General features: G+C 37.8%; 1 protein-coding gene across 5 annotated transcripts in view; it reads left to right on the forward strand.

Annotated features, from left to right (window-relative positions):
* Positions 1–24,560, forward strand: part of erbin (erbb2 interacting protein) — a 106,844-nt gene that overhangs the window by 33,184 nt on the left and 49,100 nt on the right. For all 5 annotated transcript variants that reach the window (XM_041811748.1, XM_041811747.1, XM_041811746.1 and 2 more), the window contains 2 exons: positions 21,669–21,863; positions 22,167–22,284. In XM_041811748.1, coding sequence (XP_041667682.1) covers positions 21,678–21,863; positions 22,167–22,284 — 304 coding nt within the window. In that variant the 5' untranslated portion in view covers positions 21,669–21,677. The remainder of the gene's footprint in view (positions 1–21,668; positions 21,864–22,166; positions 22,285–24,560) is intronic.

A 24,560-nucleotide genomic window follows, 5' to 3' on the forward strand; every position in this document is an offset into this window, starting at 1 on the left:
TATAGCGGTATTTCTGCACATAGAGTTTTTGGCGTATTGTGCGGGCCTGAAATAAAAATAGACATACTGCTAGGTATAAAATAATTAAATATTGATTTAAGGATTAAGATGTAACCCCCCACATGTAAGCCTAAATAAACTCACCTCACTTATTTGGATTAACTTTCCTCATGTTTTCATACCACAGTACATCACAGCTATCTTCATGCTAGTTTTTCCAGTATCATTCTAGCCATATAAATTTTGTTCTTGACACTGTTATATTCAGCTTTTTGTTACATGTCTAATCTTTTTATTAGTTAACAGCTCTTTCTGTGCTTTTTCTTTGTCACATTTCCTACACAATGACATTTCAGCACTAAGAGGATTGTAGGACAGCCTGTTAACAGCTTGCATGAAAGGTCAGGAGATAAACATGCTTATTAATCATCCCGTTGCATGATACAGAGGACCTAACCTTTGGAAGTGGACTGTTTAATTCCTAGTCTTTTGTTTCTTCTCGGGAGAATCCATGGCATCTCTATAACCTCCACAGAACTGTGAAGGCCTGAACAAGTGAAGTGAAAATAAGACAAGCATTCTTTTGCCCCGAGCACATCCGTGTCTAAAGAAATAACGTGGGAATTATTCATTAGAGTAATTATGACAGTCATCTCAAAGGGAGAGGAAGGGAAGGCACTCAGAGATCCTCTGCACTATAAAGTATTCAGAAAGTATAAAGGAGAATTTTATGTTCCCTATTACCGCTTAAGCTGATTTCATATCGATGTGAGAGATAAATGACATGTTCATAGGAATAAGTAGAAGCTCAATTTCACCTAATGAGAAAAAAAACAATAAGTAACCTCTTTTAAAGAACAATGAGCCATTTAAGGATAATGAAACCATTTAGAATCTCATTGCCCTGTTAATAGGGATAGGGATTGTTGATTTTTATTGATATTGATACTCTTATCAATACTCCTTATTGATCCAAGGCCTTATTGATACTACTCTTATTACTTCTGTGTTTGGAAAGTTAGTATGACAAAACATTTTTGAAAGCTGTGGTTTAAGCAGAGTAGAATTTGTGTTAAAAAGATCAAAACTCCATCTTTTATACCTATTTTATATTACATTTGATCTAAACATTTTACTTACATTCACCTAAAATAACTACATTTTACTGTGCTGATCTTGGACACATCCTAATATAAATGAATGTGGTCTTGTTAATTATCTAGCATTCATCCTGCTGGTTTCAACACAGATTTCAATGCTGGATTAACTAACAGGACTTGATCCAGAGTTTAGGAGGGCTTTTCATGGCTGATCTTAGCAGATGTGGAGTGTAACTGTGTGACTGTCCTGCATGAAATTTGCATTCAATAGCTCAAAAAAGGATAAAAAAATAGCTAAAAGTAGCCTAAGAAAAGCTGAAAGTAGCCTTTACCTAGCTGGAAGCAGCATAAAAACAGCAGATTTTGGCCTAAAAGTAGCTGAAAATAGCTATATTTTAAAAATTATATAAGTTAGAAATGACAAAGTCATAGCAGTTGAATGACTGAGAAACTGAATTTTTTAAAGTTTAAATGGTGTTGATACAACAAAGTATGAAGGAGGAGATAGCCAGTGCAGAAGAAAAATAATAAATAAAATGGCCGACGCAAATATCAATATTGTGGATGCTCAGCATTCCCACTAAAAATGCAATGAACCTGAACCCACAAGGCTCAAAAGTAGTATAAGCTAAAACACTGATTGATTTTTGAGTTATGCAAATGCAGAACAGGGTATCAATCTCCATCTCTAACTGTGATACCATACTTGTTGCATTTTTGTCTCACTAGTGGTCTTTACTTTCAAATTTCGTCATTTGAGTCAAGATCGGCTATTAATAACTCAAATGTAAGTCTTAGATTTGAACAGTTGTTTGTAAGTGTATCAGAGTATATGATTTTTGAAAGCTTTCAACCAGACATTAAAAGAATAACAGCTATGATGTTCAAGGTTTTCAAGTCATATCAGCATTATTTTGAACTGTACCATAAACACTGAGGAGAAAACTCTTTGGAGCTGCTTCAGTCAGTGTTTTTACCACTTTAACTGCTGAGTCTGTTTGAATTCAAAGGAGGAGAACTCTGCAGATAATTCAGCTACTAGTGAAAACCTTGTGAATGATTAACACCGAAGGAATTTTGGTCTTAAAAAATGCCCGGGGCAGAGAAGAGGGTCAGAGAAACACCAGTTTTTAACATGGGACTCATTTTATTCTTTGTTTTTTACTGTTTAAATCACCAGCTCTGACTGTTGAAGAGAACAAAGGCCCACGCAGAGAATCTGACTCTGACAAAATCAAACATTTTACTGAGACTGCTGAACAATAGTCTTTTCTGTCTTTATCATTCAGTCCTTACCTTGTACTTATTTCTTTTAGTACATAGCCTAAACTTTGTATTTAATGATCTGCGCTTTTTGCACATGGCTTTACTCTGTGCTAGTACTGGGAAATGTATTGATTCTATTACTATAAAAACAAGAAAACAGAGATTAAATGATTTGTGTGATGCATGCCATGTTATGCTCATACGCCCATAGGTGTTGTTATGTGTGATAAATTAAGCAACCTCTGACTTCTCTGCCCCTCCCACCTAAACAGCTTTCACTCTAATTTAAGTGAGGAGCAGAAAGAACAGTGACATATACTCCAGTTAGAGCGCAGAAGCAGATGACAGAAAGGAAAACACTTAGACTTCAGTCATGTGGAACCACTCTAGCTTTTTGGGGTTGGACACGGAACAGCGCAAAACAACTTTGAGAATTTGTTATAATGGATGTGGCTTATTCCAAAGGCAATTTAAGAGATTTATTTAATCAGTTCAATGTTTCCCATAGAATGACACTGTGCTTTGGTGGTAGAGATCCTGTCCTGCTTTGTTCTGTATTTTAAATTGTGTTTTTCTGCTCTTGATAGTGTCCATCAACAGTACAACTCAGAAACATCACCCACCTTTTGAAATGTTTTACTCAGTTTTCTGTAATCAAAACAAGTGATATGAGGGCTTATTCGTGTAGAGATATGCTTTACAGCCATCATCTGTGAACGCAGGACATAAAGGATGATACTGACAGCAAGAAGTTGGAGAATAATTTTTAAGTAACTGCATATGAAGCTCAATTTTTAACAAGAGATTTGCACTTATTCACAAATTATGTACTTTTTTCAAAAAGGAAAAATCCCTGGAAATTCACTGGGGTAGCTATAAATTTACCTTGGTGGCCCACTTAAGTATTGTCAATGTGTGAGGACCACTGCATTTGAAATGTCTGCATTAGATGTTGTATACAGTCAAGATATAAAAAAAAAAAAACACTCTTTACAATGCAACTGCCTATCCAACCGGCACTCTGCTGCAGACATCTGACATCCGTTAATGCGTGCATTGTTCAAATATCAGTAAGTACATGCACAGGTTAGTTCTGTGGGCACACACCAGCAGATTGAAATACTACCATCCACTTCTTTTAGCTATAGTGTTTGGAAGAGCAACGATACCAAGAGAGAGAATTTTTCTAAGAAAGAAAGAGACTGAGGTAATGGAGGAAACAAAAAGGAGGCCGTAAATGTGAGATTAATTCATGAATAATGATGTTAGTTGTTCAATTAACCCAAACAAAAGTTACAGTAGGATAAAAGAGCCAAGCATTTAAACAATTGTTGAAATGATTTTTATTGGTTTCAAATATTCAAATTCATTACAAATCTTTAAAAGCAGTGAAAACAATGCTAAGAAGAACACTTTTCATCAGTTAGACTTCTCAATTTGCTAATCAAAAGCTGAGATCTAAATGTACATGCATGCGTTTATGGATGTCTGATGTCTGCAGCCAGGTTCGCTTGATCCAACCAGCTCCCACAGGCATAAATAAACGGAAGCAGAAGTTTGATTCATGCCAGCAATGGCATTCTCCCTATAAACACCATTACCATCACTCCATGTTTCAATGCGTTTGCTGTTATATTTTGGCTGCAAGAGCACATCAATACCATCTCCATAACATCATTAACTAATTTATTATTTTTATTTTGTCATTTTTATATGTTTATATGTTTTTCAAATTGTTTACTGCTTGTTTTTCAAACTGTTCTAAATGTCAGTATTGAGAGTGTTTGAGTTCATTAAATGAATGTGATGCATATGTTGTAAAATCAATTAGTAACCCCTAGTTATAATAGTTATCCTTATTTTAAGTGCCAGTAATTGTGATAATGATTTTTGCCTTATTCCAATTGGGTTTTTTTGCCATCTCAATTTCTTGATGATATTTGCTTTTTGTACATAGCTTTATTTCTTCAGTACCCTGCCTTTCTATGACTTATCTTTTACTTTCATTTGTTATTTTGTCAGATATATTTTCATATTAGTCTACTGTGTATAATAGAAACTAGACCAACTGCATTTCCCCCTGGGGATTATTAAAGTATTTCTGGTTCAGATTACTTATAGGGGGCAGGCCTACTTACTTGTATTGCATATTGCCAAAAAAAAGCAGTTTTCAACTCTTGTGATAATCTAATCATCATATTACTATAATTATATTATAATACGCATAATGGAACATTTCTAAAGCTGCTGAAGGCATCAAGTTAAAGTAAATCCTCTAGAGTCGCTGATGACATTTAAATTTGTAAGACCAGCAAAAAGCAGAAGTCACTCAAACACAAATGTTAGCATTGAAAACAGACAGCTTTGTGGGTGTAGATAGGCCGGGGTGTATCTGTACGTCATTGAATGTGGGAGGCTGAATCGTTAACACGCTGTGGATTTATGGTGAATACTGGGTATTGTAGGAAGTTGTGAAACAGATAGTGGCTTGACAGTGAGCAGATGTATTTTCCACTGTGAATACTTAAGATATTCGAACACTTGGTGTTCTTCCAAGTATTTCATCAGCAGGGTGTTCTGTACTTTGTGATCTGCGTGTTGTTTTAATGAGTCCTCTAATGCTTGACAGAAAGACAACTGCAAATTATTCTAGAGATATAAAGATGAAGCACATCTTGTCTAGTAGGAGGCACAGTGAGATGGAACAAAAGCAGTTTTCTCTTCTTTAAACAGAGACAAATGACAGTCGTGTTCTGACATAAAGAACTGTGTATTTTACATGTAAATGTTTAAATTGCTGCATGTCTTGTTGTTTTGATGAGTCTGGTCTATGAGCCAGCCAGCTCTGAGCCCAGCGTTGTGAAGATGCTGTAAAAGGCACTTTGTCTTTGTCACAGATCAAATTACTTACCCTCACTTCACCATGAATTCAAAGAAAACAATCCTGGTTTTGTTTTCTATAGACACGCAAGACCACTGAGACCTATGAGCGCTGGTGAGAACCAAAACCAGAGGGAGAACAAAACTGGAACTTCAGGTTCCTCTAAGCTGCATACCCCCACTGCTGCAGATACTGAAAGCGGGGTTGTCTTTCTATTTATTTCAGCTGTAATTCCAGCCATCTTTTCCTGCTGCTGAGTTTTGTACTCATGGCTTGCTTCCTATGTTTTGTTATCAAGCTCTGCTGAGGGGAAAATGTCAGAAGTTGCTAAATCAGATGGTGTGGATGTGCGTCAAAGATGTTTTTTGGTTTGGGATGTCTCTTTGAAGTATGCAGTATGGAGACTTTACTCTGTTTGTCTCTGTCAGTAGCTGAACTGCTGTCCTCTTAACTCAATATCTCACTGCATTATTGAGAAGCGGCAGTTCTCCTGTTGTGCCAGCTGGAGGTGAATGTGATGCTGGTAATGAGGTGCCCAGAGGAGAAGCATCACTGGGGACTTGTACACAATTCATCAGTGTGGAAGTGTTCATAGCTCATTCTCATTCATATGATTATATGAGCACAATTTCAACTATTTTTAACATGGGAAAGGAGTCCTTTTGATTGTAAAACCAACTGCATGGTAGTCGTAGCATAAGTACTTATAAAACTAAATTATAAGACTACCAAAGCTTGGCACTTAAGAAAAACTAAGTGTTTTGGAGGAACAGTTAAAAATCTCACCTTTTCTCAGGTGGAAATCAGCTGAAAATTTGAAAATCAAGGGCTGAATGTTGGGTTAATTGTAAATAATGAATGGATTTGTGCTTCCGTTGTGTTTTTTCGTTGTTGTTTGACAAGCTTTACACCACAGGTTTATCTAGATTTCAAAATGCACAACATACTTATCCATTCACAACACATCTACACACTGATGAAGGCTGCTGTTTGAAGTGTTCCATTCATATGCCATGTGTTTTGCTCGAGGACACTTAAACGTGATCGCAGGAGCAAGGAATCAAACTTTTAACCTTCCGGTTGAGAGACAATAGACCCTGCCTTGGAGCCACTGGCTCCCTGCTGTGATACATGACAGAAATAAATCTGTCTTCTGTCTTCAATGAATAAATTCTACAAGCACCAAGTGAGTTATATGCACTCACACTAGGCAATCCACACCATGCCCAAGCATGTTTGACCTCCCAAAACCAGTTTTTTGACTTGTATGTGCGTCATTTACCATGCCATGTATGTGCTGCTGTATTATGCTACTATGATGCACTTTCTTGGCCCTTATTCATTTGGAAGAGGTTAGCTTTGGCTTGATAGGCATGGCTTCACAGCATGGTAGTCAATGCAAACTATATGCTGAAATTGCCCACTTGTCTGATCTGAGAAACCCAGTTTTAGAATGCCCTATCTGACCAAAATAAGTCAGTGAAGTTGCACTTGAAGTTGTCACCATGTTCTCTGCTTTGTTTTGAAACTGTTCTTCCTTTAAACTACTCATGCGAGGTGTCTCAAAGCCAGATGACATGTAAGAGTCTACAATGCACAGGCCTGGTTTGGACTGGACAGTGCAGACAAGTGGGACAATGGAAGGGAGGTCAGTTGTGTTTTGGTGCCCTACTGGGCCTTGGGTGAGTGCCCCTTTAAATGTTTAGGAAAGCAAAATCAGAAGTGATTCTGAATGTAAATATATAAAGGGAAGAAAAGCAAGGAGGCTGAACATTTCTTTCAACTTTTTACATTGTCCTGTTTCTTGCATATTTCAGTTAGAAGATGGTAGTTTTCTGTAGGTTTAATTTAGATTCAGTTAGCTGTCATGCTTGTAGATGTTGACTACATAACTAACAAGTAGACCAACTAACAGATCCAGCTGACAGGACACAGGACTAGCTCCCTTTGGGAGTTCAAAGGTCTTTTCTTTACATGAACGTGTGATTTATTAAAGGCCATGGAGTAAGATCTTTGACTCTTTGGATGATTATTTTCAAATCCCAGTTTGGTGCTGCAGCTCATCTTTATTGTCAGTGAAAAATAAAGTGGACTTCCATGGGAAAGGCCATGATCTCATGTGGGAAGAGCCAGACCCACAGTATAGGAAGGGTAAGAGAACAACCCTATAGCCCACTGGCACTCCGCCCTGCATTGAGGAAGTGATTTTTTTTTTCTTTCCGCTTCCTTCACAGACAGAAGCAGTTCTAGTGTATCCCACAGGCTCTGCAGGCTTTTTATGTCTTTTTTCTTCTTCTTCCTGTATTGTTTTTGTTGTCTTAACCTCAAAAGTAAAATTTCAGCCTTGGCCCAGAAATCCTGTACCAGTCCACTGCAATCTGGATCAAAAGCTCCTTTCATAAGACCAGAGCTAGCCTGTACTAATCACATTCTGCTGTATCAACCAGACGAGTACTATTTGCTATAAATAACGCAAGCTGCTTTGCTGCCGTCAGATGCTGCACTTTCGTTTCCGCTAAACCATTTACACACAGAAACATACATGCATGCATATACCGTAACACAGACACACCAACAGCAGAACATAGAACTAGCCTGAATGTGACCTGAAAGGGAATATTAATGAATTTTAATGCTTGACTATACTCCTGCATGTTTTAGGGTCTGAATGAGTATTGGGTGTTATAATTTCTTTGGAATTGGTCCAGTGTATTGCATTGGCAACGGAAAATGGCTGCAGTGTAATTAGTTTTTAGCAAAAAGTGGCTGATTGTTTTTTTTTTTTTTTCAGTAATAGACTCAGACTGTAATCTTTTAAATAGCATGACCAGAAAATTGTGGCAGAAATTGAACTTTATAAAGTAAAGATCATTATTAGTTATGTCTTTTTCTGCAAAACCACCAGACTCATTTTACAAAGGCAAGGCAACTTCACTTATAAAACATGAGACATGCTTAAAGCACTTCAAAATGCTTTTCATTGTGACAAGCAGAAAGTTAAGAGCCGTTGCTCATTAACACTTGAAGCATCCTGCGTTATTATAAAAGTGATGCACATCAGTGTTTTAGCGCTCAGTTCACGGCCAAAATGTTTGAAAAATTTCCAATTTGTTAATGTTTGGATTTCAAATGGAACAAAACATACATGTTTTTAAAGATGGAGTTTGAGAATTTTTTTGTTTTCAACACTCTTTTTATCTGATTTTTGGCACTTAATTAACAAAAGTTTCCCCACTTGTTACAGTGAATGTGTGCATTCTGACATTGGCAAATCATAGAACTAACAAAGATAACAAAGGTGGTAACAATAGTAACAGTAGAAAATAATGGTATTGAAACAAACCAACACCTTAAAAAAATGAAAAAAAAAAACAATGATTAAATAACAAAACAAATAATGATAACCATAATACAATAGATATAAAGATGAAAGGAATCATTATAGTAATAACAGTAATAATAATAAGACTGCTAATAATAGAAAGAGCGAGAGCAAAGATAAAATAAAATAAATACATTTAAAAAATGAATAAATTATTATTTTGTCTTTTAACTTTGTTTTTTTAATTAAGTGCAGCTGTCTTTATGCAATTTCTATGCAAACTTGATATCTCTACTTTTACCTTCTTTCATTTTCCAAAAGCCTAACTAGGGACAGGAGATGGAAACTAGCAAAAGCTATAATCTCTGTGTGTGAAACATCAGTGACTTTTAGCTTGTTTGTAACAGGCTGAAGTTGCACTATGTAATTTGCATTGTCCCTATCAAAAAACTTAATAAATAAATAAAAATAAAATAATAATGATAATAATAACAATATAGTTAATTTAAAAAAAAAAATCTGTGTACATGTACACGAACATTAAATATATATATGAAATAAAAATATGTAAACAAATAAATAAAGACACACACACACATATATACATACATACAGACATTCATACAAACATATACATACATATGAATTTGAGACTTTTTATACCTTTATTTTTGGGAGAAGGAGACAGTGAATAGATCTGGTTAAACATGAATTAGAGAGAACTACCAAAATGGATTCATTATCACAGCAAAATGGAGCACAAAAATAGACATAGGCATACACTAGCTTAGGGCTTTTGTACATGGACTTTTTGCCTCAATATTTTTTCCAGGCACATCATCACGACCCATTTTTTGGTTGTGACCCACCAGTTACACACTTAAACAAAGAGGTCTTTGATTTATTGAACTATGTTGCATCCATAGACTGTGTAGTATCAGATTAAATCTGAATGGTATTACTAGTATGATTGCTGAAGCCATCTGTAGAAGAAAATCACATGGTATGTCACCATATTGATAATGCTGTCTTAATGTAACTTTCCTTCAGGCTATTCACAGACTAAGAGACAGAGAGAGCTAAGAGGAGCCTTAAGCCACCTGAGAAACAGCTGCAACGTGCTCACTCATGGTCATATCATCCATGCCCCTTATGCACAACTTATATCCTTTCTTATTACCAAAACAGATGAGTTATTAAAAAATTCAACCTCTGTACAGTGTGTTCCCATAAAGACAAACTATTTAGGCCAAAATTAGTTTTTGGGCCAGACTGTGACCCCGTTTATTTCTACATTAAAATGGTCATTTTAACATGGGTGTGTTCGTGACTTTTGGTGCTTCTGCAGCAAGCCTTGAATGGTCACTTGAGGAATTGCAGGTTTTTGCACTTGCACATTGGCTTCATTTTTTAATCCCAGAGGTTGCAGCTTGATTTCATCATAGTGAAGCTTTTAAAACAAATCATCAACAAAACAAAGTGACTGGCTGAGGAGCTGCAGATAAGAAACTCCTGTGTTTTGCTATACCAAATTACTCTGTGTTCCAATTGTGTGGCTGCAAAGTAACGAGAATTCTGATTTAACAAAATCATCTTACATTGAGAAAAATAGCTCCGTAAGGATCAACCAAGTGCCAAAAATAATAACTTTAATGGGTTAATTAGGTGCATTTTCCAAAAAGATCCAGTGCAGCTTAAGCAATCTGCTGGAGCAATACCAACACTTTAAGCAACTATCAATGATGTAGATCATAAAATATGCACAAAGAGACCAGTTTTTAAAATGCTGGAGTTCCCCTTAGGCCCCTTTTTTACCTCTTGTCTGTTATTTTACATTTTCACAAAGCTCCACTGTTTGGTTATGGGTTTGAATCAACCCAATTAGGTTGAGTAAATTGTTGGAATTTGGGTCTTTTTGAAGCTCAGACACATTACAACCTGCTAATTTGTTCCCAACACTTTCTAAACCAGAAGTAGGCCAGTTAGTGAGTGTTAGTTGGCCGCTCTGAAAGAACTCTGAGACCTCTGGGAAACCCACCCAGACATTTCAATCTCTGTCTTCCTCTCTCTGAATTTTCTTTCAATGATGCTTTGCTGTCTTTGACCCTTTTATCACCTTTTATAGAGCTCTCTCCTCAGCTCCTCTGTAATTTATCAGTCGATACTAGACTTTATTAGCAGTTCAGCAAGCTCAGCTGTTTGTTTTGTATATGAAACCAGAGGTCAGAGAGCCAATCATACTCTTGACCGCAGTCTCTATGGCAACAGTACTGACCCAGGAGGCACTTGAGTTACAGGGAGAGGGGTTGTGACATGGAAGTAGTTTCCTGGCTCTCGCTGGGAGAATAAAGTGGGAATCTGTGACTGGGTCTGCTCTCTAGACTGTTTAATTCTCTGTTGCAAAGAAGAAGCCGCAGGGATCATTGCCAGGCTGCAGAGTCACATGTCCACCATTCACACATGCCCACGCATTTTGACATTTCTGAATAAAAGCTTCCAGTGTTATTCAAGGCTTTTAACAATTTCACTGCTGTCACTCCAAGCTCTTTGAGGCATTTAAGCAAATGTTTTGCCTTAAAGAAGTAGGCTAAGAAAATCTCAGCCAAGAGCTTAGCATGTCTGGAAATCTCCACTGAATGGTTCTGAACTTTCTTCGTTCAGAAGTCAAGGGCTCTTGATGGACGGATGATCATTCCAGTAACATGTAGGTCAGTGGATAAGCTTATCTTTGTTGAAGGCAGTCCGGTTCTCATTAGTGTGCTGCCTTCCAGATTACTCCCTGGGGTTTCAGACAGCCAGCCTAGCAGTGCCATCATTATCCTGCCTCATTCGCTTTTTTCTCTCTTTCCTTGGAGGGAAACTTTGTTTTTTAGATGAAGAAAGTAAACTCTTGATTGCATAAAAGCATGGGGCCTATAATGGTGTCCAAACTACTCATAAAAGATGCTGAGATGCATAAACCCCACAGTGTAGTGTAGGCAGCCACTTTAATGCACAGAGAGCTTCAGCTGTGCAGCAGGGCAGTGCATAAACTCTTACATTAACAGCGTTTTATGCATTATGCAAATCTAAGAGGAATTATGCATGGTTTTTACATGTATTTGTTGATTTGTTTACCGGGTATCACAAACCGCCAACCCAGTGGGAGTTGCTAAACTAAACTTTACCTCTTGTAAAAAGTGTTTATTTTTAAGGAGTGGATTCTCAGTTTGGCAAAGCGGCTCCCTCAGAAATTTTCATTCCAGGTCTGCAGTTGTTTACTGTTATCTTATTTGGCAAGCTGACAGCATTGTACAACAAAGTTTTGTTTTAGAGAACTAAGGCTTATTTTATGCAGTATTTTCTACAGTAAATACTAATGAATAGAACAGTTATAAAAATCGATGTAGAGACAGGGTCATGTTTACCATCGATGCACGGGAAAGACTGGTCCCTTGAAATGTTTTGGATCTAAAAACTATGAAGACAGAGAAAAGCAGGACAAAAGCAAGGTCATATGCAAGATGTGCTGCATTAAAGGCAAAATGTTGTGAAAATACAACTAGATGGGGATCAATTTTAATACAAACCTTTATATTTTTGATACTGTGCCTGCTTGGATGGTTCCTTGTACAATTTCAAACATTAGTTCTCTGAGAATCTCTTTCATTTTAAAGCAAAATTGTTTCATTAAATTAAATACCCCTTTATGAATCCAATTGAATTGGAAATTGAATTAAATGAGGGCCTTATGAATCAGAGTCAATTTAGGCAATCAGTGGTAATAATCAGCCTTATAAATAGATGCAGATTTTATAATTTGGTTTCTAACATTTTGGATACACATTGATTAAGTTGATTTCCATGATCAAAAAAAGCTTTAAACTGTCTTCCTGTTTGATATTTGTTGCATTTATGTAGTTTTCTTTGCAGCTGTGTAGCTCTATTAGTACCATCTGTTGTCACCATGTGAAGTTTGTAATCCTGCTAAGTACCGGTACCAGAAGTTGAGCATTCAGCCTGTGGTTGTTGTTGTGAAGTATAGACCCACAGCCGTGAGTCATGTTGCCCACCTCAACTAGCCACTTGCTGTCTTTAATTAATGATTCTTTTCAATCAAAGAAACACTCTGCAAGATCTGTTTTCTTGAAATTGTACCTCACTTTTCTGTAAACACAAGGTTATGACTACAGATGCACTGATTGGGAAATTCTTATTATTATTATTATTATTATTATATCAAATTATTATACTGAGTTCAACATGTGGCTTTTTCTGTCCAGTAAAAAAAATCTTGTTTTATTCCGTAGTTAGGCTTGCTAGATACCAACATTCCTTGGTTAGACATAGCAGATAAACATTGGCTGCTGATATCTGTTCATGTCACATTGTTTGCTGATGGGCGATATTTGACAACAGGGTCAGTATTGGCTGATATGAACCAGTACATCTGTGCGTCCCTAGGTATGACATATGGTAGAGAAAAAATGGTAAAAAGCAGTGCCAACCCATTCTAGTTTGGTCATTGACACTAGATATCCCTGCTTATTTTGCACAGTGATGTAGCTGCTCATTACAGAGTTGTAATGTGAGTATAATTGATCCCGTTCTGTGACATCTTAGTGATAGGTAGTAGCAAAGGCATTACAGAGACGAGAATGAAAGCTGTAGAGCCAGCAGGGGAGAGCAGTTTGTGCCTGTCTGACTGTGTGTTAATGTGAAGTTCCCATTGTGCCATGTGTTCTCGTGCTACTGCAACACTAGAATGCAATTTGCATATCAAAATTGGGCAACAGTTGAAAATGAATGTCTGAAGGTGTAACGACTGCAGAGCTGCATTATGGTGCTGCTTTTAAAATGCGCCGTGAAAACTCCCTAATGTATGGAGCACATTTTTTAGTAGCATTTGGTTGTGTGCATTGTGGGATAGTGGCAATGTGTGTCCAAACGTTTTATGCTGATATATTGGTGGCGGCAGAATATAGGGCACAGCCAACTTCTTAGATGAAAAAAGGCATTAAAAGTGTGTCCTAAACACCGGATTTATGGTATATTAAAGCAGCTCTGTACCTAAGGTCAGCCTCACAGAGTCATCAGTGTGGATATACACTCTCAGATTTGCTCTACAGTACAGCCAACATCCCCTTTTCCTGGCCATTAAACATATTATTACTCTGTAAACTGTGAGATTAAATTCTTCCACCAGCTTTAACATGTCCACTACATCCAGTTTACTCTTTCTTGATTTGCTCTTGCTGCTCTCAAGTTAATCTTTCAAACCATATACATCCCTTCTACAGCATTTGCCTCACAATTGTATCCACTCCTGCCTTGGCTGATTGCTTTTTTTCTTGCATAACTCTCAATAACCCACCACCACCCACTTTTCTCTAACACATATCCCACTGCCTTTCCTCCCACTCCAGATCGCATGCGTCATTCATACGCTCAGCTCTTGTTACTCGGGGTGAACGGAGCCAAGCCCTCTGTCATCCCCTCTGGTGATAGACCAGATTACTCAGAGTATTTATACATGAGCTGCCTGCTGCTCGAGCAATGAGTGTGTGGGAGGCTGACAGCTTGTGGGTTGTGCTTACCTCATGTGCGAGTGGGTGTGTGCATACATGAAGCCTTTTCTAATGAGCTGCAGATAGAGGGATGGCTGACCGGTCAACTTTGCGCTGGTTTTAAAGTTCCCAAAAAAGTTAGGGCACTATGTAAAATGTAAATAAAGACAGGATGCAATAATTGTCATATCTCATAAACTCATGTTTCATTCACAGTCCAACATAAACAACACCTCATCTGTTACAAATGAAACATTTTACCATTGCATGAAAAATGGTGGCTCATTTTGAATTTGATGGCAGCAACACATCTCAAAAAAGTAGGGACAGGACTGTGTTTACCAATTTGTAAGATCCCCTCTTCTTTTAACAGCAGTCTGTAACTGTCTGGGAAGTTTTGGGAGAGGAATGTTGTCCCAGTTTTGTCTGGTGGAGGATTCTAGATGTTAACAGTCCTGGGTCTTCTTTGCAGGATTTTTCTTTTTAGGATGCACTTAATGTTTTTATTGGTGAAAAGTCTGGATTGCAGGCAGGCCAGTTCAGCACCTGGACTCTTTTACCATGATGCGATATGTGGTTTAGCATTGTTTCGCTGAAATATGCAAGGCCTTCCTTGAATGAAATGTCTGGTTGGGAGCATATGTTGCTCTAAAACTCCTATCTACTTGATAGTATTGATAGTGCCTTTCCAGATGTGTCAGCTGCCCATGCCATAGGCATTAATGCAACATTAATCCATACCATACAAGATGCAGGCTTTTCAACTTTGCACTGATAGCAAGATAAATAGTCCCTCTCCCCTTTAGTCTGCAGGGCACAGGAACTATGGTTTCCTAAAAGAATTTCAAATTTTGATTCATCTGACAGAACAGTTTTCCATTTTGCTTCAGTCCATTTTAAATGAGCTTCAGCCCAGAGAAGATGGCGACATTTCTAAATCTTATTCACATAAGGCTTCTTTATTGCATGATGCAGGTTTAGCTTGCATGTGTGGATGACACCGCAAACTGTGTTGACAGATAATGACTTCTGGAAGTGTTCCTGAGCCTGAGCAGTGATTTCCAGTACAGAAACATGCCTGTTTTTAATGTAGTGCTGCATGAGGGCCTGAAGCTCATGAGCATCCAATATTGACCTTCAGTCCTTGGTGTGTTGATAATTCTCCAGATTCTCTAAATCTTTTGATGATGTTATGGACTGTATATGATAGGATATTTGAAGTCTGCAATTTTATGTTAAGGGACATTTTTCTGACATTGTTCAACAATTTTTAGATGTAGTTTTTTACAGATTGGTGAACCTCTGCCAATGTTTGCTTCTGAGACTCTGCCTCTCTAAAATGCTCCTTTTATACCAGTCATTTTACTGACCTGTCGCCATTTAACCTATACAGGTACATCTCAAAAAATTAGAATACCATGACAAAGTTCAATATTTTTTGTCACTTATTTCAGAAAGTGAAACCCATATATTATATGGACTCATTACACATAGAGGGAAATATTTCAAGCCTTTATTTGTTGAAATGTCAATGATTATGGTTTAAAGATAATGAAAACCCAAAATTGAGTGTCTCAGAAAATTAGAATATTGTGAAAAAGTTCAATATTGGAAAGTCATGGTGTCACACCCTAATCAGGTAATCATCTCAAAACACCTGCAAAGGTTTCCCGAGCCTTTAAATGGCCTCTCAGTCTGGGTCAGTAGGCTACACAATCATGGGGAAGACTGCAGACTTGACAGATGTCCAGAAGATAGTCATCGACACCCTCCACAAGGAGGGTAAGCCACAAAGGTCATTGCTAAAGAAGCTGGTTGTTCACAGAGTGCTGTATCCAGACATATTCATTGAAAGTTGGGTGGAAGGAAAAAGTGTGGTAGGAAAAGGTGCACCAGCATAAGGGATAACCGCAGCCTTGAGAGGATTGTCAAGCAAAATCCATTCAAGAATTTGGGGGAGCTTCACAAGGAGTGGACAGAGGCTGGAGTCAGCGCATCAAGAGCCACTACGCACAGACGAATCCTCGGCATGGGCTACAAATGTGGCATTCCTTGTGTCAGGCCACTCCTGGACCAGAGACAATGTCAGAAGCGTCTTACCTGGACTGTGGAGAAAAAGAACTGGTCTCTTGCTCAGTGGTCCAAGATCTCTTTTCAGATGAAAGTAAATTTTGCATGTCATTTGAAAATCAAGGTCCCAGAGTCTGGAGGAAGAGTGGAGAGGCACAGAATCCACGTTGCTTGAAGTCCAGTATGAAGTTTCCACAGTCAGTTATGATTTGGGCTGCCATGGCCTCTGTTGGTGTTGGTCCACTGTGTTTTCTGATGTCCACAGTCAACGCAGCCATCCACCAGGAAATTTAAGAGCACTTTATGCTTCCGACTGCTGACAAGCTTTATGGAGATGCTGATTTCATTTTCCAGCAGGACTTGGCACCTGCCCACACTTCCAAAGGTACCAAAAGCTGGTTCAGTGACCATGGTGTTACTGTGCTTGATTGACCAGCACACTGGTCTGACCTGAACCCCATAGAGAATCTATGAGGTATTTTCAAGAGGAAGATGAGAGGCACCAGACCCAACAATGCAGATGACCTGAAGGCCGCTATCAAAGCAACCTGGACTTCCATTACACCTGAGCGGTGCCACAGGCTGATCGCCTCCATGCCATGCCACATTGATGCAGTAATTCATGTAAAAGGAGGCCCAACCAAGTATTGAGTGCATAGAAATGAACATTTTTATTGATCTTATGTAATATTTTAATTTTCTGAGACACTCAATTTTGGGTTTTCATTATCTGTAAGCCATAATCAATGACATTTTAACAAATAAAGGCTTGAAATATTTCCCTCTATGTGTAATGAGTCTATATAATATATGGGTTTCACTTTCTGAAATAAGTGACAAAAAATATTGAACTTGTTCATGAAATTCTAATTTTTTAAGATGTACCTGTATAGTTGTAAAATGATCCTGTACCACTAACTTTTCCAGCCTTATTCCCCTGTCCCTACTTTTTTTGAGATGGGTTGCTTCCATCAAACTCAACGTGAGGTAATATTTAGCAAGAAATTGTAAAATATCTCAATTTCAACATCTTACGTGTTTGTTTTATTGTGAAAAAATATGGGTTATGAGATTATGCAATCATTGCACTCTTTTTTTTTTTACATTTTACACTGTGCCCCAACTTTTTGGGAATTTTGATTGTAATTTCAATGGAAATACTTTACGCAGGCTCTCTAGATTTTAGCAACACTCTGATGAAGGCAAGTTAACAGAGCAATTGGTGATTTTATTGCTGTGAATCGTTCTGCAGTTAGTTTTAGTCCTGACAGTCTTGCTGAAACTCTCTGCAGCTCCTTGTGTGTGTTCTCAAAGTAAGAAATAGTAGCATGACTAATACCATGGGAGGCAATCAAGTCATATTTTGAGCATCTACAAAAATAATCCCACCTACTTTGCACTTTCTGGAAAAAGCATCCTTGTTCACAGAGGAAACAATATGTACATCCGCATAAACAAAGAAAGTGGGTTGTACACAGTTGACCAAATTTCACAGAATATCTTTTCCTTGTAGCAAAAATCGAACACAAACATGTGCTACCACCCACACATAGTCTGTCTGCATGGAGAGTGCAGGTCAAGGCTATCACAATTTTACAGCTCAGTTATTCAGTCAGGATACACAGAGAGCGAAGGACTCTGAGATTATGAACTGTAGCAGTGCTCACATTAAGAAGAGGGGGAGGAAAAGCCACATTCTCTACATGCTCTGAGAAACAAAGCCTCTTTTGACCAGCACACATTCCATGTTACATACTGTATGTAGTAAAAATGTCCGCCTTGACCTAAACCTCAACTAAGTTTGCTCTTACGCGTCACTTTAGCAAGTTCAGGACAGGTTTACAGCTTCTCTCACATCTTTCTCTCGAGCTTTGAAATAGATTGACAGCTGAAAAGATTTTCTGTCTTTTTTTATCTTGTATTTTTATCTTGTTATTTGTCAGTAGAGAGAGTTTTGGATTGTCAAACACAAGGATTTCCAGAATGATTCATGGCCTACTTCTTTGTGCATTTATATTCCCAGCTTCAACCCAACTGAGGATATAGAAAACCCATGATATTGAACAGCTGCTTGTTTTTTTTTACCTATGGAAATTTCAGAAGCGGAAAACATTTTTTTCCCCACAAGGAAAAAACAGTAAAAGGAAACTGAAAATTAACATTTTATGCAGAGTTTCTCTGGGATGCTCTTTTTAGTGAAACTTTAAAAAAAGGAAACACAATTCATATTTACAAGTACTGGAGTCCTTGTTCACTGCGCTGTTGGTGCTCTATCTGCATACCTGACGGCTCACTGACAACACAGTACTTCAGAGGAAATAGTAAAGTTGAGAGTGTATGAAGCAAACCCACGCCTGTTTTGAAAGGTCCTTCTAGAGAAGTGGATCCATCCTGAAGAGCTGTTCCACACCAACTGATGCTGCTGAAAAGCTTTTACTCAGTGAATGGCTCACACTCAGCTCTCCTTTACACAACACTCTGAATTGGAGATTATTTTTTAAGTGCAGCTCCCAAAAATGAGAACCCTTGAATCGAACACTAAAGGAAACTTCATACGTTTTTGTCCGTTTTGACAGTTTATCACCACCTCCAGTCTGTTAACATAAACAGCTTCAAGAACAAAGTGACTGGAAAAGGAGAATACAGCGCCTACAGCTTTCCAGAAAACATGAATTTGTTCAAAGTTGACCACTAAAACACCAAAGGCAAACAATAAAAGCAGGCTGAAACTGAATTTTGTTGTAGAGCAATGGGTCACAACTGCTGCTATTAGTCTAGTATGTAGCCTGAGTGTATGTTTCACAAATTCCTACCACAATCTATGCAATACAGTTTGTTTGTCTATGATGATTAATCGTCTGAACAGACAAGATGAACAGAAAAGCCAACACAAAATATCCTCTTTATAGAAGTGCCATAGTTTTAGGGGAAGTATTTCTTCTTTACTAAGGCTAAGCCTAATTAGACTTCACGTTAAATCTACTTACAAGACATGCTTTTAATATCCGTTTTTTCGTTAATTCCATGCACCAGTGCAACCAGCATACCTGTATAAAATGCTGAGATGCATGCCATCATGACTACAAGTGAAGCTGCCATCATCACAAATTCCATACATGATGTGATGTGAGGGCTGCTCGAATTTGGATCAAATCATGATCATGACTATTTTGATTGGTACTGAGACCACGATTATGACGAGGGTGACTTGTTGAAACTGAATCTTAGATGCGAATAAATACAAAAGGGGCAGGGATATAAAGCGATGGAGACCAAGCTGGTGGGATCAGCACCACTTCTTAACATTTTTTCTCCCTTATCAAGTCATAATTCTTATTCATTCATAATTAATAAACTTTGTGAAGTGCTTTTAGATTGAAAACATCCTTTAGTTAAAACTAGTGACCTTTGGAAGCGAGCAGTGTAACTTATGGGCTGTTGGTCTGTAATTCACAATAATCACTATTAAGGCTGCATGATACTATTGGTGCTATATCAGTATCTGCAGATTATATCTTTAAAATCAATTAATGGCAAAAGTCAGTGTTAAATTTCTTCCAATATCGCCAGCTGATGCTAATCATCAGAATTATATAAGTTGTGCAGTTAAAAATAGAGCTGAACGATTTGGGAAAACAATCTAATTGCAATTTTTTTTTTACCCAATATTGCGATTGCAATTGAAATGCGATTATTCCTTAAGTTCCTCATCTCATGTATTTTTCAACAAAAATGAGCAAAAAAGCATTCTATATTAAAACCAACACAATATTAGACTAAACAAGGACTGAACAGTTTTGAAAAAAATACCTTATTGTGATGATTTTGTAAGACAAAAATACAAAAAGGAAGAAAGTAAAATTTTTTTGTAGACTGTTCTAAAAAAAATGGCACTTGAATGATTGCATGATAACATCATGCATCACATCTCTTCTGTAAAAAAAAATTTTAAACTGGTATTTTTACATAAATTTATGGTTAAAGAAATATTGCACCCTTTGCAATTTGAAAATTGCAGCAGGTCATACTGCGATTTAATCTAATTTCCGATTAATTGCCCAGCCCTAGTTATTAGCCCTAGGGCATTTTTTTTAATTTAGTGCAATACAGAGCGTTCTGTCTGTTAAAGTGCTATCTTTAACTCTCAAAAAGGCTGATTAATCTTGGTTTTTACTCCAGCTGCATTCGTACATTTAACCCAAAGGATTTACTGAATATCTATATTTAAAAAAGATTGCATTTTTATTAATTGTAGAATTAAATATTGTTGTTCTTGTTTTTTATGTTTGTTTCCAACACAAATAAACTGTCACAATAAGGGTGAAGAAATTAATTCCAGTACAGCAAAGACTTTGCATTTTTTTTGAGTGGAAAATGGTATAAATCATAAATATATGACCAAAATGAGTTTGGAAATATCAGCATATTGGATACAGGTTTAAAGTGGAATATCCTGCATCCCCTAATCATGGCAGGCTGAGACATGGACAATCATACTATAGCTAAGAGAACTGCAAACATCACACGTTAAGATGGATATTACTACAAGAGTGGGCACATTGGCACGGAAACCTCTGAATGCAATAGAAATGTTTATATACGAAGACAGGTGAACTCTTGTTTGTTTGTTTAAATACTGGTATGACTAATATTCCAGATTTTAAGATAATTCACAGTGTGATTCAAATCAAATTCCCCCAGATGAGCCTTTAGCTGATTAAATCTGACACACGAGTGTCTTTTGCAATACAAACCCATGAGACTGAAGTTTATCTAGGCAGAAAATGGAGCAACTGGGAGCTGCTTGGTAGTTTGACTGGTGCATCAGAGAGTTCTTTACCACAGTTTGACAGCATGATTGTTTTGAGGGCGGAATGATTGATTTTGGTTTGTCATGATCTGTGTGGGAGAGCAGTGCCACCAGAATGCGTAGTTACAGACGTCTTTACCACAAGAACCCACACGCATAGGGTGGTGATGTCTGGACACATATACCATGTGATCACACAGATAAAAGTGAAGAAAATGTTTTAGAAGCCTTCAGTTTGAACAAAATCACTGACTCTTGAAACTTGCCTTATTTCCTCTGAAGGAAGACTGCTTAGTAATATCAAACAGGAAAGGAGAATGTGTCTTTATTCTGCATTTTTGTAGTCATTCGTTTGGTTTGTGAGTCACTGAGTCCATGTGTTTTTTGTCACAGAGTGCTGACAATGATCTGTCCTGTGAAAAGAAACAAATAACATATGAGCTTTGTCTGGCAATTACTGCTGCAGTCACATCGCCATGGACCAGATCAGATCAGATATCAAGGTCTGTGTGTGTGTTTAAAGAGGGATTATTTTAAAACAGCACTAAAGCGATTACATGTGTTACGTAGGAGGTATAAAAGGTAGAAGGAAAGATGCAACAGCAACATGCCCACCTCCTCAATTCTTCCTGATCCTACTCCCTGTACTTATCTCTGTGTTTTCCTTTTCCAGTGCCTGAGGATGTCCAAGCGGAGCTTGTTTGTTCGTCTGGTGCCGTGCCGCTGCTTGCGGGGTGAGGAGGAGGCAGTAACATCGCTGGACTACTCCCACTGCAGCCTGGAGACTGTTCCTAAGGAGATCTTTAGCTTTGAGAAGACCCTGCAGGAACTCTACCTCGATGCCAACCAGATCGAGGAGTTGCCTAAAGTAAGGAACACACTCTGATGTATAGAAATCTTTTCTGCTCCATAGAAAACTTTGAAAGTACATGAAAGCATTTTCTCCTGAGGCCCAGAATACAGACTTTCTGCATACATAACTAGTTTATCTGTCATAAAAAGCTTGCATTGTGGACTTCATTCATATTCATTTTTAAGAATAGGAGCCTTTGAATGATAGAGCTAAACAATGAGGCCATTTAAACATTAATATTATGCTGCATATTCTTGGTAAACAATATACTTTTTGTGAGTCACTGAAACTGTATTATCTGCTCTCTCTCTCCACCAGCAACTGTTTAACTGCCAGTTGCTCCACCGACTGAGCATGCCAGATAATGACCTTACAGTGTTGCCGGCAGCGATCGCAAACCTCATCAACCTCAGGGAGCTTGACGTCAGCAAAAACAGTAAGAAATGGCAGCTTGAATTTACTGTACATCTCTACCCTCTCTACAAATTCAGGTCAGAAGGATCTCTGACTGATAGCTTAATGAGTCATGTAAGCCTGTTGCAACAGATCATGTTGCTGAAACCTGAAAACTGACCACAAACACTCATGTTCAGTGACCTGTGAAGTTCAAATGTGCCCCTGTGTTGTCATGGCTACTGATGACATCAATCAAAATCTGAAATTGTCACGCAAGGCTTTCCTAACCGATTCTGTGTTTTGATTTCTTCAGAGATATTCTGAGGTAAAATGTTACAGCATGTCTCATTTACCACGTTACGTCACATGTGTATGACTGAGAAACCTCTGATGTGATGAATAAAGGAAGTAGACAAGTACAGACTTGTAATACTCCAGGCACTATCTTTAAGAAAACGCAGAAGCAGGGGCAACACAGATGGGGCTCTTTAGGGCAGAGAATCACCATAGATTATAGAAATAGTCGACATCACTGTGACAGCTGAATGTACCCCTGCCACTTTGCTTTTTTAACTAGACAGAAATAAAAACATCCAGATGAGAGGATGGAGCTTGATAGGAGCCAGGGATCTCTCAATGAGACATTCACAATATGAGAAAAATGTGCATTTTTTGTCATTGTTATGTTCAGTACTACAACATGACACATAGGGTGATAAACAAATATTCAAGTGTTCTTAAATGCTCATACTGGCAATTTTTGTGCTGTTCCTTCTGTTTTACTCCCTCATGAATCTACAAGAACCCCAAAGAACAGTTTTTCTCCCACTAAATTGGCGCCTATGAATCTGAGTGTGGCTGAATGCAAGTTTGAGCCTATTGGACTGCAACGTGGTGTGAAAGCAAGGCCATCAAACACAGGCCTCTATTTAATGGGTAAAATGTACACTCTGCACTGCTCTGAGAAAGCATTGCTGATTTCTGAAAAATAATTATGATTTATTGAGATAAACCTAGTCTTTCATTGAGATTATTGCAACTGTGATAACAGTGTAATTGCTATTGATTTTGCTGCCCCATTCCCTACAACCAATCTTTAAACAGTTGTCAGCATATTTGTACAGAATCTGTTGGCTTATGGAGCCTGGGAATTTCTGTGCATAAACAGTGGTATTGTTATTTTTATTGTATTGGCTGTACTGTTAGAATATAAGTTTGATTGTCATCTCTTACATGTTTATGTAACATACATATTGTGGAAAGGAACTGTGTTACCCAGGGCCGGTGTGCTTAGAAGACAACAAATAAGTAAATAAATGACATGCCAAAATAATAAATAAAAAGAAGACAAGAGGAGAACTGTCAATACGAAGATAAGTCTTGGAATTCTATCCTGAAAACCACAATTACTAACTGATGACAATTCACAGGTTTTTTCAGTGTTTAATAGCAGATACCTGTATACGAATGCATGTTAAAATCCAGTCATGAATGTGACCCCTGAAAGCCAGAGAAAGACTTTATATTAACAATGTGGGTGCATCATGGCTGCCACATGTCCCCTGTGTTTGTTGACACTTCAGCTATGCACGCCATAAAGAAAATAACGTGGTCACAACATGCAGTCTGCACATATGTAGTAAAAGTAGAGTCAAACGTAGGAGGAGTGACAGTCAACACAGCAGCAGAGGCCGATGAAAGTTTTGAAGACAAACTAATTAATCAGTTCCACAATCATCCACTTGGTGTTATTGCCACTGCACAGAGACAAACATGTCTGTTACCATGGGTGGTTTTAGTACTTTGAGGCCCTAAACAAAGATCAATATAAGGCCCTCACCATTAAGCTAAAAGCAATCGTCGTGAGTTAACAAAATACTTTGAAGCATCTCTTTTCAAATAACAACTTCAGAGAGCTACAGGACATACCCAGATGTGAAATATAGACACCTGCATAGTCAACAGGTCTTTATCAGCTCATAGAAGAGCATCATGACTCAAACTCAGCACATTATCATATTTAAACATGTCTCTAGGCCATAGAAAAATAAAAATAGATGCTCACCATGGAAATATATTCATTCTTTTAACATAAATTATACATTTCTTTTATTGCATGTTTTTTTCACTGCACACTAAACCCCCAAAGTCATTGTTTCAGTGTACTTGTAAGGATCTACCCAAGTATCATTGGCTTCACATCAAGACATTTGAGGTCTTTTTTAGGGGCTTGGACCTCACTGTTGGGGCCAGGGTTCTCTCCAAATAACTTTTAGGATAATCAAAATCTATTTTGATGCTATTTTTACTCACTCT

Source organism: Cheilinus undulatus, linkage group 17 (assembly GCF_018320785.1).
Source record: "Cheilinus undulatus linkage group 17, ASM1832078v1, whole genome shotgun sequence".
NCBI classification, from domain to species: Eukaryota; Metazoa; Chordata; class Actinopteri; order Labriformes; family Labridae; genus Cheilinus; species Cheilinus undulatus.